Source organism: Puntigrus tetrazona, chromosome 1 (assembly GCF_018831695.1).
Source record: "Puntigrus tetrazona isolate hp1 chromosome 1, ASM1883169v1, whole genome shotgun sequence".
NCBI classification, from domain to species: domain Eukaryota; kingdom Metazoa; phylum Chordata; class Actinopteri; order Cypriniformes; family Cyprinidae; genus Puntigrus; species Puntigrus tetrazona.
In genome coordinates this window covers 27,239,635-27,255,149 of record NC_056699.1, presented here as the reverse complement: position 1 = coordinate 27,255,149, position 15,515 = coordinate 27,239,635, and the positions used below count along the sequence as shown (strand labels likewise).

The window sequence follows — 15,515 nt, the reverse complement described above, 5'->3', positions numbered from 1 at the left end:
TCTCCACCCGTGTTACTCAACAGTTCTGAGGACAATGATGATATCTTGAAATGTATATGAACGATAAAAGTTGAAGCGGCGCTCCGCTTCTTGCTTAATGCAGCCAGATGCCGAACACGATGCATGTGGAGATAGTGACGCTGACTGCCATCATTCTTGGCTTCCCTTTGCTTACGTTATGTGACCCACTGTAAGTACATTGCTTTTCGAAGGCTCAAAAATGGCCACCTTTTCTAAAATTCATGAAAATGCTCCTTGTGATATAGACAAATGTAAATCATATGCTTCACTTGATCAGGTATGTTCTGTCAGCTCCTAACTTGCTGAGGGTGGGTTCCTCAGAGAACGTGTTTGTGGAGGCTCAGGATTACTCTGGAGGAAACCTGAACGTGAGGATCATAGTAAAGAACCACCCAAAACGAGACAAGGAGATAATGTCTAAATCGGTGACACTGACTGCAGCCAACAATTTCCAGATCCTTGCAGATATAAAGGTGAGAGTGTAGTGATGTCTTGTTACTTCGTTATGAGATATAACTCTGGCTGACAGATTATCTGTCCTGTAGATTCCTGATGATCAGAAGTTCTTCTCTGACGATCCTCTGGAGAAGCAGTATGTGTATCTACAAGCTCGGTTTCCAACTACCACTTTGGAGAAAGTGGTCATGGTCTCATTCCAGTCTGGATATATATTTGTACAAACAGACAAGCCCCTCTACACACCTTCTAGCACAGGTACCATTTAGGTTTATTTTAGGCAATGGGCATAGGCATGCTTTTTATACATATACATACATAATCACATAATATACATTCACAAGTTCACGCTTACATATACTTAGCCATAGTATAGCAATGCGTATTTGGCGAGTATGGTAATGCTTACTTGGGTAGCTGTACAGGGAAGGGCTCGCAAATGGCCCATGTAAATGTGTTAATAACGTAAGGTGATTGAGTTGTAGAGTGGTGATGGGGAGGTGGAGGTGTCTGTATTTCTACCCAGGCTCTGATTAGTTTGACCGAATTCAAGCTGTGCTAAGTATCTGACATGCTCCTCACAGCTCCTCACTTTGTTTCTAAAACATCATTAATCACGTACACATCAACAGAGGCATTTTAATTCTAGAGAGGATGCAGGAAACTTGATATATTTCTTAGCCTTAGTCATATGCATGCAGTTAGCGCGCATAGTAATATTTGATAAAACTATTTCTTTTCCAGTTAAATACAGGATCTTCTCATTAACTCCTGATCAACATCCATTTGATGGAGTTTCCATCTCGGTCGATATCATGGTACGCAAATAAATGCTTTTTGGTTTATACAAGCACAGATGAATGTAGTGATGCACTGAAAGTGTATTTATATAACGTGGAAATTAAAGGCAGAAAAGTACATATTAAACATCACTTTTTTTGGTCAGTGGTTTTGCTCCACAAACTAAACTGAAAATTTGATTTCTGCTGGCAAATTTTCAGCGCATCACTACATTGAATAACAAGTACTTAAATTTACCATAATTGGTTCCTGCATAAAACAACAGCTGAATTTTTCATATTTACCAAGAATCCTCAAGGCATAACACTGGACAGAGATCAGTTCCAACCAAGGCGAGGCATCAGGACCGAAAACTTTGCTTTACCCGAACTTGCCAGGTTTGTTTGCTGTTAAAGTGCACCATTTTGTAAAGACTGACGAGCGAATTACTGATAGTCATAATGCAGACACGCTCTATTAGTCAGAATCTTGTGTTTTCTTCACATTTGTTTTGAAGCTCTGGGATTTGGAAGTTGATCGCAAAGTACACAAACACACCGCAAAAGAACTTCACGACTGAATTTGAAGTCATGGAATACGGTAGGTTTACCGCGTCCTGATTATGTTGGTAAGGCTGTAGGAACTGCTGAAGAATGGCTGAAATTGTGTTGTGTTTTTGTAGTGCTGCCGAGCTTTGAAGTGACCTTAAATTCACGCAAACCGTTCTTCTATGTGAATGAGCGCTCTTTAACAGTAGACATATCAGCTAAGTATGACATTTACATTTTTATTTGGCTGTTTCACTTTGCACACCATCACTACTTAAACTTATATCTATGTAATCTTAATTGCACTTTTTATATGTAGTTCTTATTTCTGAGATCACATTAGTTATTTAAAGCTTTATCACGAAGGACGTTCTCAAATGTTTGATGTGCATTTGTTTTCTTAGATACCTGTTTGGTAATAAGGTGACAGGAACTGCATTTGTGGTGTTCGGCATTATAGACAATGAGAAGAAGATCAGCATCGCTGCCTCACTGCAAAAGGTTCAGGTGAGTTCAGGCAGAGCTATGCTTTATAACTTTAAATAACGTTTTAAAATTAACTGCTTGAATGTTTGCAGTTCAACGTAACTGCTGTTTCATTGTGAATTGTATTTCCGTTTTGTTGATTATGCTGTAGACAAGAGATGCACTTTTCACATTGCAGTTTATATTGCTAACTAATGCAATTGCAAAAGGGTTTTTTTTTTTTAAAAAAAAGGTACAAAAACATCATCTACATTGCATCAAAAGTACATCGAAAGAAGAAGTACAGAAAACATTTTTTAAGTAATTGCAAAAGGTTTTTGATCAATATTTTACAGTAATACTATACAGTAATTTTGTGAAGATTCTAACGTTTAAAACATTAAAGTAATTTCATAATATAGAAAGATGTATAAAGAGATCATTTTATGAAACAATACAAAAACTAAAAAGAAAATAATAATGTAATTGCATTAGGGGACTTATGATCATTATTCTACTGGTGTTAAATACAAAAAAAACTTTTATTACTTAAAATATGTTATAACATAGCTAAAACGGCTGTTAATGTTGCCATTTGTCTCTCTGAAGATAAATGATGGAGAAGGAGAGGCAGAGCTGACTAGAAACATGATCAAGGAGAACTTCCCAGACATCCAGCAGCTAGTTGGGAAATCCCTTTACATTTCAGCCAGTGTTGTAACAGAAACTGGTAAGAGCTGGACCGAACTCAATAGGCTGTGCTGTGCGTTATGAGTTTGATTGTACCTATATTCTACCAGCACAAAAGGAGATAAGACAAAAAGTTTATTTCACCAGAAAAATGGCTGATGGCTATATTTGTGTGTGTTTCAGGAAGTGAAATGGTAGAAGCACACAAGAGAGGCATTCAGATTGTGACGTCTCCGTACACCATCCACTTCAAAAGAACACCACACTTCTTCAAACCTGGGATGTCCTTCGATGTCTCGGTATAAAAAATATATATATATACATGAATGGGATTATACTCACTTACACTGAGCTATGATGCATGATCGTGTTGTGCAATGTTTCTTTTGAATTTCTTCTTAAGGTCTATGTAACAAATCCTGACCAAACTCCTTCTAAAAATGTGGAAGTGGAGGTAAATCCTGGAGGGGTCAGAGGTCAAACAAGAGCCAATGGCATCGCAAAAGTTACTGTCAACACTCCGGGAGGATCTTCCAAACTGGAGATCACTGTAAGACCTGAGCTTAAATGAAAACTCTCACGGTTTCAAAATTTTGCAAACTAACAAATTCAATATGATTACGTCCAGGCAAAGACCAAAGACCCACAATTAAGAAACGATCAGCAGGCAGTGAAGAAGATGATAGCTCAGGCCTACCAGCCCAAAGACGACTCCAAAAACTACCTGCACATCGGCATTGATGCTACAGAGCTTCAGATCGGTGATCAAATGAAAGTCAATTTAAATCTAGGAAACAGCCATGTTAAAAACCAGGATTTCACCTACATGGTGAGAGACACATGACGATTATCATCCTAGTTGTTTGATACAAATGACTGAACTATGTAGCACCGAACTGTGTAAAGATTATCATGCAAGATCTGGCAACTGGACAACCTTGGAATATATTGATGTGATTATTCATATAATGAGGTTAGGGCCATAAAAAAGATGTGAACTTTACATGAACTTTATTGGCTGAACATATTGTTCACCATTTTGATTTTCTTCGAAAGCCTGCTATATGAAAACTAAAGGCTGTATGGGTTTGTATGAGTGTAAGTCTGAATTTTGTGTTTCTGCCCCTGCCATTCCCGCACTGTTATTTGTAATTATGATCTAACAAAAGTATAGAGCAATTTTTTACCATATATGTTATTTATATTGCTTGTAATTGGGATGAAGTAAACATCTGTTGAGTGTTAACATCCATTAAAAATCCAAAACTGCAGCGGGTCCATCAGACCCGCGAACACTGACTGAGTAACAAAAAATTAACACCACACAAGGGTTAAATCATATTAAGGTATTAAGGCCTACATTTGTCATTGTTCACACAGATCTTAAGTAAAGGTCAGATCGTTCAAGTGGACAGGTTTAAGATGAAAGGACAAGCTCTTGTGAGTCTGTCTCTGCCTGTAACCAAAGTCATGGTGCCGTCCTTCCGGTTTGTGGCGTATTATCATGTGGGCTCGTCTGAGGTGGTGTCCGATTCAGTCTGGGTCAACATGAAGGACACGTGCATGGGAACGGTGAGTGAACCACGATGAGTGCCCACAGAAACCATCAGCATTTATAACCTATTCTTACTGTTTCTTAATCACAGCTCAAAGTTGAGGTGAAGGACCCGACACAATATGGCCCAGGAGATCAGCTCAGCTTGAAAATCACTGGAGACCCTGGAGCTAGAGTCGGGCTGGTCGCTGTAGATAAGGGGGTCTATGTCCTTAATAACAAGAACAGAATCACTCAGACAAAGGTAATTAAACTAACGTACAATAACCACAGTGGTTTCATGCTTAAAATGACCTGGTCTTTTGGTTACTTTAGATCTGGGACGTCGTAGAGAAGCATGACACCGGCTGTACGGCAGGAGGAGGAAGGAACTGTATGGGGGTTTTCACCGATGCAGGTCTGATGTTTGCGTCCAGCACTGCAGGAGGAACCAACGTCAGAACAAGTATATGAACTGTTAATTTATCCAAAACTGAAGTATCATTGTCGTCATGCTCTAAATTCCCACACGGATCTGTCATGTACTTGTAGATAAAGAGTGCCCCGTCCCATCAAAGAGAAAACGCAGAGCACAGAGCCTTTTGCAGGTCACCACTACACTGGGTAAGAAAGCTGTTTTATTAAGTTATGTCTTCGATTTGTCGAATTGCAAGGCTGAAATTGAATTCAGTTGTGTTCCTTTACACACAAGCAGCTCATGAATCAGTGTTTTCAGCATCTCAGCTCACACTGAATGCTGCTCCATACAAACTTTTCAGGATTGAAACGTGTCCCAAACATCTTCCCAATCTTATAATGAGAACCACCATTTAAAAAGAAGCTTTTAAGGGCTTCCTGCAGTTTTGAATCAAATTCAAATTTTTATTTTTCCCATGAGATACGCAGCCCTTTTAATGCTGTTCTTCTCCTTCTGTCGTCATTGTCTCTACGCTAACATCGTCTTCTCAGCTGGTCAGTTCTCCGGCGAACAAAAGAAGTGCTGTGTGGATGGGCTGAAAGACGTTAAACTTGGGTACAGCTGTGAACGTCGAGCCTCATTCATCATGGACGGAGATGAATGTATTCAGGCCTTCCTGCGCTGCTGCAAGGAGTTGAAACGCCATACAGATGCCTTCGCAGAGAACGAGTTTCTTCTGGCCCGCAGTGAGATTTTAGCTTCATTTGCAAAATATATTCCCACAGCTCTCAAGCGGAGTGATTTCAGAAAAAGAATTAGCAACCTACCTGAAAGTACATCTAAATAGTATGCCAAATAAAAACAAAGTCATGGTGTTGATACACAAAAATGGACTTTGGATTAGGGTTGTGAGGTTGATGTGTATTACATGCAGGCTAAATACGTGCTTAGTCCATTTCTACATATCATTACCACAAGTTTTTGTTTGTGGTTGGTGTACTATTTATACACATTTTCATGAGACGGGGCTCTTGAATATATACTATAGTTTATTTCTTGTTCAGGTGAAGATGATGATTTTGATGAGGAACTAGGAGAAGTGATGGTGCGTACACAGTTTCCTGAAAGCTGGCTTTGGGAGGAGATTGATCTTCCTCCTTGCCCACCGAACCAAGTGTGGTGAGAGCATTTTGTTGCTTAAAATTGACCATATATATGCGTGCATGCGTTTTTTCAAGGTGAAGGCAGTACCTCAAATGAAAACTAAAAAGGCAGTGTGAAAAATAACGTCCGCAAAAATTGATATGCTAAATCTTGGAGGGGCTGGCTGTAGATTTTGAAGAGATTTGATCGTGATAGCGTCTTGGTTTGTGCCTAGTGCTGAAACATCCACCTTAAGAACTGGAATATTCCTGAAAGATTCCATCACAACCTGGCAGATCACAGCCATCAGCCTGTCCCAGAGCCTTGGTAAAGAAACGCTCTCGTTCGTTTGGAATTAATTATTAATCGGTGCTCTTTTTGATGCTCTCTTTGCTTCCCTGCAGGAATGTGTGTGGCTGATCCTTATGAGATCATTGTCAAGAAAGATTTTTTTATCGACTTGAAGGTGCCTTATGCAGCGGTGCGCAATGAACAACTGGAAATAAAGGCTATTCTTCACAATTACAGCAATCAGAAACAGAAAGTATGTGCAGTTTTGCTAACATGGAATAATCCAGTCCCATCTCGAGGCTAATTTGTACAAAATTGTCCGACCTCACTCATACATGTTTATGCGATTTTTGCTAAATCATATGTATTTTACAAGTTGCGAATTTCTATGAATATAGTATATATATATATGTGAAAATGTGTATAACGTAAAAATATCTTTGATATTGTTAGTAATATTATAAGATGTGATGAACATTTAGTGGATTTACTTGAAAATCCAGATGTCATTTTAAGACATATTATTTAGATATATGAAGTGATGGCTGATTTAGTTATGTATTTATCTACTCTAGTGTTATTAAAAATCTCATTGATTTACATTACGAGCATTGGAATTCTACAGAGCATTGTAAGTGACATAATGGTGGGAAGATTTTGAAGTAAAAAGAAATTTGGGGTAGGAGGAGAAAATATGTTTTTTTATATATTTTGCATTCCCTCACAAAACTTTTGTTTTCTCTCACAAAGATATTTGCTTGCAAAAACGTTGCGTTCTCTGACATAACCAGTTGAGCTCAGATAAACACGTTCTGTTTACTTTACGCTTCCTTTCGTTCATAATGGAGCAGTTCATAGAGTTTTATTTTGACTGAAGTATACAGTCAGTGTTTAGTTCAAGGCACAGTTTGGTCGTCAATGAAAGGCACCTGAAAAGGAAATTAAGCACAAAAGGATTGTCAAAAGCGCAAAGTACCATGCAGATGCCTCTCACGAGAACACATATGTTGCGAGAGAAGTTTTTGCGAAAAAAAGCGTAAAATGTTTGCGAGAGGATGCAAACGCTTTTTCAAGAGAATGCTAACTCTTTACGAGAAAATTCAAACATCTCTAAGGGGAACACAAATGTTTTACGAGAGAAGGCAAAAGATTTGTCCCTTAAAGGGCACCGTAGTATTCCATCTTTCTTTTTGCTCACATAAAAAGCAGAAGCTGCATCAAAGGACATATTTATGCTCAGTTTGGGCCTCTGAATAAAGCTGTTTTTACAAGGTTTAACCACACAGCAATGGACTGGACCAGATGCTCTCTCCAAACGCTAAAGATCTCGTTTTGTCTTGTACCAGACAAACATTCGGTTTAAGACGTCGGAGGGTATTTGCAGCAGTGCCAGCAAAAAAAAGAAAGGCAGGGTAACCGTTCCTGTTGGCTCCATGTCCTCCAGAGCCGTCCCTTTCATCATCATCCCCATGGATCTGAAAGAGCAGTGGATCGAAGTGGAAGCATACAGCTCGAATCGCAACGACGCTATTAGAAAGAAACTGAAGGTGGTGGTGAGTCTGCCATGTCAACATTTAGAGGAAGGCTCTAGTGCAGGAACCAATAACGAACGGTCCTCGGTCACTCAGATTTTTTGATGCCTCCACTAAGTTGCATTTGCGTCTGTCTTTCTTTCAGCCTGAAGGTGTGCTAACCGAAGTCCAAGAGAGAATTATAGAGATCAACCCATCCAAGCATCCAGGTGCAGCTTCTTTACAGACACTGAATACGCAGTGAGAATGTCTGAGAAATCCTCTTTAAGCACTTGTCCTTTTCGACTGAACAGGCAGCTCGCAGGTCGTGTCTATGAGGAGCGACATCCCACGCCGAAGGGCTCCAAACACACCTGCTAGCACAGTGATCACGGTGATAGGTGAGCTTCTCTTTGCACTCTCCTTCTCTGAAGCATGCACTGATCATATGAAGTCCATTTGATTCATATGAGTTCACTCAACTTTGTTATCGCCAATGAAGTCTATATTTTCTTTGTTTTTGATGGTAAATTATTGTTAACAATTAAATTTAAAAAATAAAGCCAATCAACTGAATCAATGAAATTGATTTAATTATTAATTATGTTTACAAGAACAGATTTTTTTTCTAAATTCAGATTCTAAGCATATTATTAGTAGTAGTATTTGTGGTAAGTTTCGGTTAAGTTTAATTAACCTTTTAAAATGTAATCACACAAAGATGTATCCTTTATATCTTGGCAAACTATTTTGCTCAATAGCTAGGAAAACTATAAAAAAAAATTGTATTGTTGTCCTTAAAAATAGTTTCCATCTTTATTATTAGTATTATACCATTAAATATCACTCACACTTCAGTGTTCTCTTTTTCTCACTTTCATTTTAATAGACACTATTCAATAGCACTACTTTTGATTGTGACATTCCACATTACTGTAAATTTCGTCTATATTTAGCAATTCCGGATGTGGAACCCTTGGTATATCAGTTCATACATGGCACGCACCAACAGAACTGGCATCAGTTTGAGTCGCAGTCAGTTACCTTCCATGTTTGCAGGTGAAGAGATCACTCAGACAATCGAGCAGGCCATCAGTGGACATTTTATGGGTCAGCTCATTGTTCAGCCCTATGGATGTGGAGAGCAGAACATGATCCATGTGACTCTTCCTGTCATTGCCACTCATTACCTGGACAGCACAAAGCAGTGGGAGGCTGTTGGCATGGAGCGGCGTAATGAAGCCGTCAAGCACATTAACACAGGTCAGCCGACCGCTCTCAGCATCACCTTTCAATGTTCTCCCAGTTGTTATATTAAGTGCTGCGTGTCCCTTACTATGTCATGAATTTGTTCTTGCGGTCAAGGTTATAAGCTGGAGTTGACCTTCCGTAAAGCCGATGGGTCATACGGTGCCTGGTTACACGTGCCGAGTAGCACATGGTGGAATAATGCATCTTGTTTAGAGATAATAATCATTTTTCTTGCATGTTTCTTGTATTATACCTACATTGGCTTACTTTGATGCACCAATTGACAGGCTGACGGCTTATGTGGCCAAAGTATTCGCGATGGCCAGTGATCTGATTGTCGTAGAGGAGCATGTGATCTGCAGCGCCCTCGACTGGCTGGCCACAAAAAAACAGCTGTCAGACGGCACGTTTAAAGAACATGCGCCTGTGTATCACAGCGAGATGGTTGTAAGTTATTTTTTGTCACTAAAAACTGTTGAATATGTTACGCTCCAGCAATTGCCAGCTTGCGATCCTTTCCTGGTCCTATTTCCTTCCATCTTCTCCCATTATTTCCCGCTGTCCTATCAAAATAAAAGCCCATACATCAACAACGATCACCAGATACATGCCTCCAGTAATCTGAAAGTCATAGCTTTATGCAGAATACATCAAGCAGGTCTCATTGCTAAGGGACAGCTGTTCAAATTTCTGCTTACTCTTCCAACATTTTCATTGGCCGTTATAACTACATATAGACAAATGAAGCAATGCTGTGGGTTTTTAGGCTTGCATGTATTCAGGTTCAATCTTCTGAAGCCAGACAGATGAGGGCTTCAACACTTGATAGTCCATGTATCAGCAATGCTCGTCCGGTGTTTAATAACAGTTGGATAGATACTGTTATTCTTTAACTCCAGAACAGCCTACAAGCACAGTGAAAGTCTACCAAGCCATGAGATGTTTCTGGCTGCATGTAGCACCTACAGCTCTGCATATTTTTCAGTTCTTGTTATGTCATTTTACAACATCTTATTATTTGAGTGTATGTCTCTTCCAGGGTAACGTACGTGGAAAAGACGCAGATGCCTCTCTGACTGCATTCGTCCTGATCGCCATGCAGGAAGGAAGAAAGATCTGTGCTGGAGCTGTAAGTATGACTCCTGAAAACAACCCAGCGATACGTCATCCTCGTCTCGAGCGTGTCTAACTCAGTCTCTCTCTACATACTAGAATATTCAGAACAGTATAAAAAGAGCCACCGATTACCTGCTGCTGAGAGTTCACAGCCTGACCAGCACTTACGCTGTCACTATAACGTCTTATGCTTTGGCCCACGCTGGAAGACTCAATAAAGACATCTTGAAGAGTCATTCTACTAAAAGCAAAGGTTAGTAACATTATAGCCAGTCAAAACTCCGAATACAGTTGAGGTCACATCATGTGTGTGTTAAATTAAACTTTTATTACTTTTCAAATCAAAAATGTGTATTGCTTATACCCACTGTTAGATGGAATATTTTGGCAAGTTCCTGGCCAGCACCATCACTCTCTAGAAGCCACGGGTTACGCAGTGCTTGCCCTGGTGATGGCAAAGGATTTCGAGAGTGCTGGACTGGCGGTGCGTTGGCTGGGAAAGCAACAATCCCGTTATGGGGGTTACGGCACAACACAGGTATTTTAAGTGACTTAAAATTAAATTTACAATTTATGCTGACCTTCTCATTTTGGGCAATCATCAGGGTTCTTTTTATTTAAAGGAACACTGTGTTTTATTGATATATATGAAATATCACTTTAAAGCATTAGTCTCAGATTCAATTTCTGGAGGGCCACCCCATTACATTTGTGTAAATCATTTTTTATTATTTGATGCAAAGGTAACACAATACAAAGAATGGTGTTATAAATGTACATAGATTTTAAAAAAAAATACAAATATGAAAACTTCTGAGGATTTACGATGCTGATGACCTTTAAATACGTCATCACAGTGTTGTGAAAAGGGTCCTTTCTGGCCCTCCAGGAACTGAATTTGAGACTGCTTTAAAGGCCTCAAAATCATCCGTTTTCACCCACATTGAAAAATGTTCCACGCCAGAAAATAGAATGGGTTTCAAACTTTAGAAATTTAAAGTTCTTTGCAAAAATAATTGGAGTTGAATGTAATATAGGCAGCAGTGAGAATATTTGAGGACTTCATAACATTACATACATATTTGTTGATAGCCAAAACTTTTTGTCGTCATCCTATTACTTTGTTTAGGCAACGATCATGGTCTTCCAAGCCGTGGCTGAATACCGCATTCGGGTTAAGAAGGCAGACATTAATTTGGACCTGGAGATGGCTGTGCAAGAGAGAAAAGGGAAAACCAAAATTGCTTTGAGACAATCAAGCAAACAACGTACAGACAAGGTCTGGAAAATGTTCCTTAATGCTGAGAAATAGAATTAAAACATTGCACATTGGATTCACACCTTGTTCACAATAACTGATTTACCCTAAAAGTTTTTTTTCTTATTTGTCTGCTTCATGGACTGAATGCCACAGTTTGACATCACGAAGAGCTTCAATCTCACAGCTCGTGGGACGGGGGTGGCCACGCTCTCCGTGAGTATTCATGAACACACTCGAGATGTCTTCACCAGCATGTTGTTCTGTCTTCAAGAGCTCCTGTCTTTCCCTCTTAGGTCTTTTCTGTCTTTTATGCTCTGCCCGAAGAGAAAGACTACGAATGTAATGCATTTGATCTCAGTGTGCAGATGGAGAAAGAGTCTGCAGGTAGAACTCTTTAGAAGAACAAGACCTGAGTGTAAACTGCTTTGGTGCCAAATTAAGATTGTATCTTTTTGTATGTAGTAACCTACGATAAAGCCTCTGATAGTTACCTGATCAAGATTGAATACATGTGAGTACATATGAACTCGTCTGGGGCATTTGTCCCATTCATTTGTCTTCTCTAAAATGTCTAGAAAGACCAGATATCCAGATGATTGTAGAGTAATTTATAAAGAATGTGTCTTGGCATCAAGCTTTGTAATACTTTTAGGAAAAACATTTGAAACGATGAACCCAAACAGGAAATAGATTACTAATGGATTATTCCATCATACTAATCCTCCTTTGCAGTTTCAAAGACAAGTTAAGAAGCTCAACCATGTCTATTTTGGACATCGGTCTGCTGACAGGGTTCAAAGTGGATGAACGGGATCTTTCGAAGGTAAACAAACAGAGTCAATAACCATTAAATCATTAAATATTTGAGTCCAACAAATTCGTTATTCAAAGGTAATTACATTTGTATAATGGCCAGATTCACCAGCAGCTTGTTCAACAATCTTTTGGAATTAAAATAGAACTCCCAGGATGCACAGTGAAGAATTAGCGCCGAAAAGGTGTGGACAGAGTTATTTTTGCGGTCGACTTTATTGAATATGCATTCATAGAAGTTACCCTAGATGCTAAATTTATGGGAGATGAGTATTAAAATGAATCTCACAATGAAGTTTATTAACATTTGCACGCAATAAATTACTAGTATTTAAGCTATTATTTAATGCCCACACCAGAGAAAAGAACATGCATACTTTTTTCCACAAGTATTAAGCATTAGCATTTATTTCCAATGGCGGAAAAACACATTATCCAAACATATAACTACTATTCTATTTATTTTTAATTTACTTCAGAACAAAAACAATAACTTGGATCCCTCAACTAGAAGTCACACAATACCAGATACCAATACTCTCAAAACTTTTTTTTTTCAACTGTAGCTTACTTTATGACTCCTCTAATTTGCTCTTCACTTGGTATTTCATTGGTCAATATGTAAATGAAATCTCTCACACTACTTTGCCTTGTTTGGTAAAACTGGCCCTAAAACGATAACTCACGCCTACTTTTTCTCTTACGATTTTGCCACCAGTTATCCAGCGGTAGGGATAAGTACATTCAGAGCTTTGAGCTGAACAAGGAGCTATCAGAGCGAGGATCTCTTATCATCTACGTGGATAAGGTACACCGCCACTGTTCCCATATTTGTTGTGTTTTTAATTTATCTCCGATGTAATGGACATGTAGGTAAAAGCAATTTGGTGAATTGCTATTCGGTGTAGCACTTTCTCATAATGATGATTTTTTTTTAACTTCATGTATTTTAAGGTTTCTAATAAACAGAAGGAAAGGATTGTCTTCAGAATGCACAAGATCAGTGAAGTGGGAATGCTGCAGCCCGCCGGAGTCACTATGTATGAGTACAATGCCCCAGGTGCGCAATGTGCGCCAATAAATGTCTATCTGACAACTAAAAAAGAAACGCATGTTCTTCAGCAAATTCGACAATATACACGACACACATTATAGCAGTAGGTTGTGTGATAAATCAAGTATTCTCATCTCAATTTTTCTGTAAGATTAAACTAAACAGTTGCCTAAAGCAATGCAAGAATAAATAACGAAGAACAAAACTGAGCTTAAAAATTTACATCCGAGCCATTCCCTTATGCAAACAACAACAATTATACAATTCCATATCAATGACCATTTTGACACATTGTGTAAGACAAATGCTGTGGATACATTGAATTGAACCTGTATATATTGACAGATAAGCGTTGTGTGAAGTTTTACCATCCCTATAAGAAAGATGGATCACTGAACAGACTCTGCCATGAAGAGCTGTGCCAGTGCGCTGAAGGTTTGTACACTTCAAACAGCATCATTTAAAACAACATAGAATTTCTGTGAGAAATGAAGAAAAACAAAGCATGAAATATCTTCACAGAGAACTGCAGTTTGCAAAAGAATGAACACATCGATGAGGAAAAACGTGAAGAAAAGGCCTGTGAACGTGAAGTGGAATACAGTAAATATCTTCTTCTGTTTGTGTGTGTGATTACAGTAAATTACTGTAGCAAGGGAGAATGTTAGATCACATCTTGTAAAATAGCTTTGCCTTTCAGGACAGTCTTATTTTCCTAATGAAGACCCAGTATGGGTCAGCTCTTGCCAGTGGAGCTCTTATACATAGATCATACCAATTTGTATTTGTTTTGTAGTTTATAAAACCAGAGTGTTGGAAATGAGCTTGTCATTGCATGTGGACGTCTACAACATGACAGTTGAGGAAGTGCTGAAGGAAGGTATGGGTTGCTATTTTTAATGACTTTTCATTAATCATTTTATTTTTAAGGTTGGTGTCTGTGTTTATTTTCAGGCTCTGATCCAGCTGTAGAAGGACAAGTGAGGTCGTTTTTGGCTCATCCTTTCTGTAGAGATTTTCTAAAATTTGAAAAAGGCAAGACGTATCTGATCATGGGCCAAACCAAAACCCTTCCAAGGATTGGCGGAAAGTACGACATTTTGGTTTAATGAGGAAATTTTGAGTAGAAATCTTAATGTATATCTGCTGTATGAATGCTCCTAATGAAAAACATTCTCACTTTTCTTTAACATCTTAGGTTGAGGTACCATTTGGGTGAGGACACCTGGATTGAATACTGGCCAACAAATAAGGAGGGTCAGGATCCAAAACACAAGCTAAAATATATCGGCATGACCTCGCTTGTCAACATGTTCAGGCAAACTGGATGTGCCACTTAAAGATTTTTACCGATCCAACAGCGTTACAGTCACAACTTTGCTTTTATTTCCAGCAATTTGTCTGATTTTATTTTTAAAGTTCCTGCTCAGTTCTCTTGTGAGACAATTTTTCAAATAAAATTTGCAAACATAAACTTTGTTTTTAATTATCTACAGTCACTTTAAGAGATTCAATTCCAGTTTTATAAACCTCTGTGCTAAATGTGTAATTAGCTGATTTTTTTTAAAGGGGTCATCGGATACAAAATTCCCTTTTATTTCACATATTTGAACTAAAAATATGTGTTGGCAGTGTGTGAACACAACTACCGTACATTGATAAAAAAAAAATGTAATGACATTTTTTTTTCAAATCAAGCCATTCTCAGATTCTTGGCTGTCTGATGTCACACAGACCCAGGCCCCTCCCACGATAGGTTATTGACATAGCCGTCTTACCTTAGACCTGCCCTGAGTGAGCCCTTTCCAGTTCACAAGCTTCTTGATAAATATTGCTAAAGTTTACATTCTCTCAGAGAACTTCATGTCACCCCATGGGGAGAGATGGGCGGGGTCAGCAGAGCTCATTAGCATTTAAAGCGAAATGCACTGAAATGGTTGCTGTGTGCAGAGCTGTTTTTGGCAAGGTAAAAGGGGTGTTGTTTTGCAGAATGCATTGAGAAATTTTAACCAAACTACATTCTTTTCAGTAAGAACCTGAAGAATCATATCAGCTTGGGGTAAATGGGCTTTTGATTTATTGATTTCATTTTACTTTATGACTAATTACACAGTAAACAAATACCAAGCCAATACACAAATGGAAAAGTCTGTTTTCATAACT

At 38.7% G+C, this 15,515-nt stretch overlaps 1 protein-coding gene across 2 annotated transcripts; it reads left to right on the top strand.

Moving 5' to 3' along the window:
* Positions 1-82: 82 nt before the first annotated feature.
* LOC122343833 (complement C3) lies at positions 83-14,826 on the top strand. 2 transcript variants are annotated; one of them, XM_043238077.1, is made up of 41 exons: positions 84-190; positions 299-494; positions 567-735; positions 1,222-1,295; positions 1,567-1,655; positions 1,775-1,857; positions 1,940-2,027; positions 2,210-2,312; positions 2,880-3,000; positions 3,144-3,259; positions 3,364-3,510; positions 3,589-3,789; positions 4,341-4,532; positions 4,607-4,759; positions 4,831-4,960; positions 5,047-5,118; positions 5,464-5,658; positions 5,977-6,091; positions 6,291-6,382; positions 6,460-6,599; positions 7,693-7,899; positions 8,024-8,087; positions 8,172-8,258; positions 8,917-9,120; positions 9,223-9,298; positions 9,396-9,555; positions 10,148-10,237; positions 10,321-10,477; positions 10,599-10,762; positions 11,354-11,503; positions 11,639-11,698; positions 11,779-11,869; positions 11,948-11,996; positions 12,218-12,308; positions 13,017-13,106; positions 13,253-13,358; positions 13,698-13,787; positions 13,875-13,955; positions 14,149-14,232; positions 14,307-14,442; positions 14,551-14,826. In XM_043238077.1, the coding sequence occupies exons 1-41, from the start codon at positions 108-110 to the stop codon at positions 14,690-14,692; spliced, it is 4,938 nt and encodes a 1,645-aa protein (XP_043094012.1). In that variant the 5' UTR covers positions 84-107; the 3' UTR covers positions 14,693-14,826. The 2 variants fall into 2 exon arrangements, 1 of the variants encoding a protein (XP_043094012.1); XR_006250838.1 differs by lacking the exons at positions 14,149-14,232; positions 14,307-14,442; positions 14,551-14,826 and having other exon boundaries at positions 83-190; positions 13,253-13,338; positions 13,875-13,926.
* The last annotated feature ends 689 nt before the right edge of the window (positions 14,827-15,515 follow it).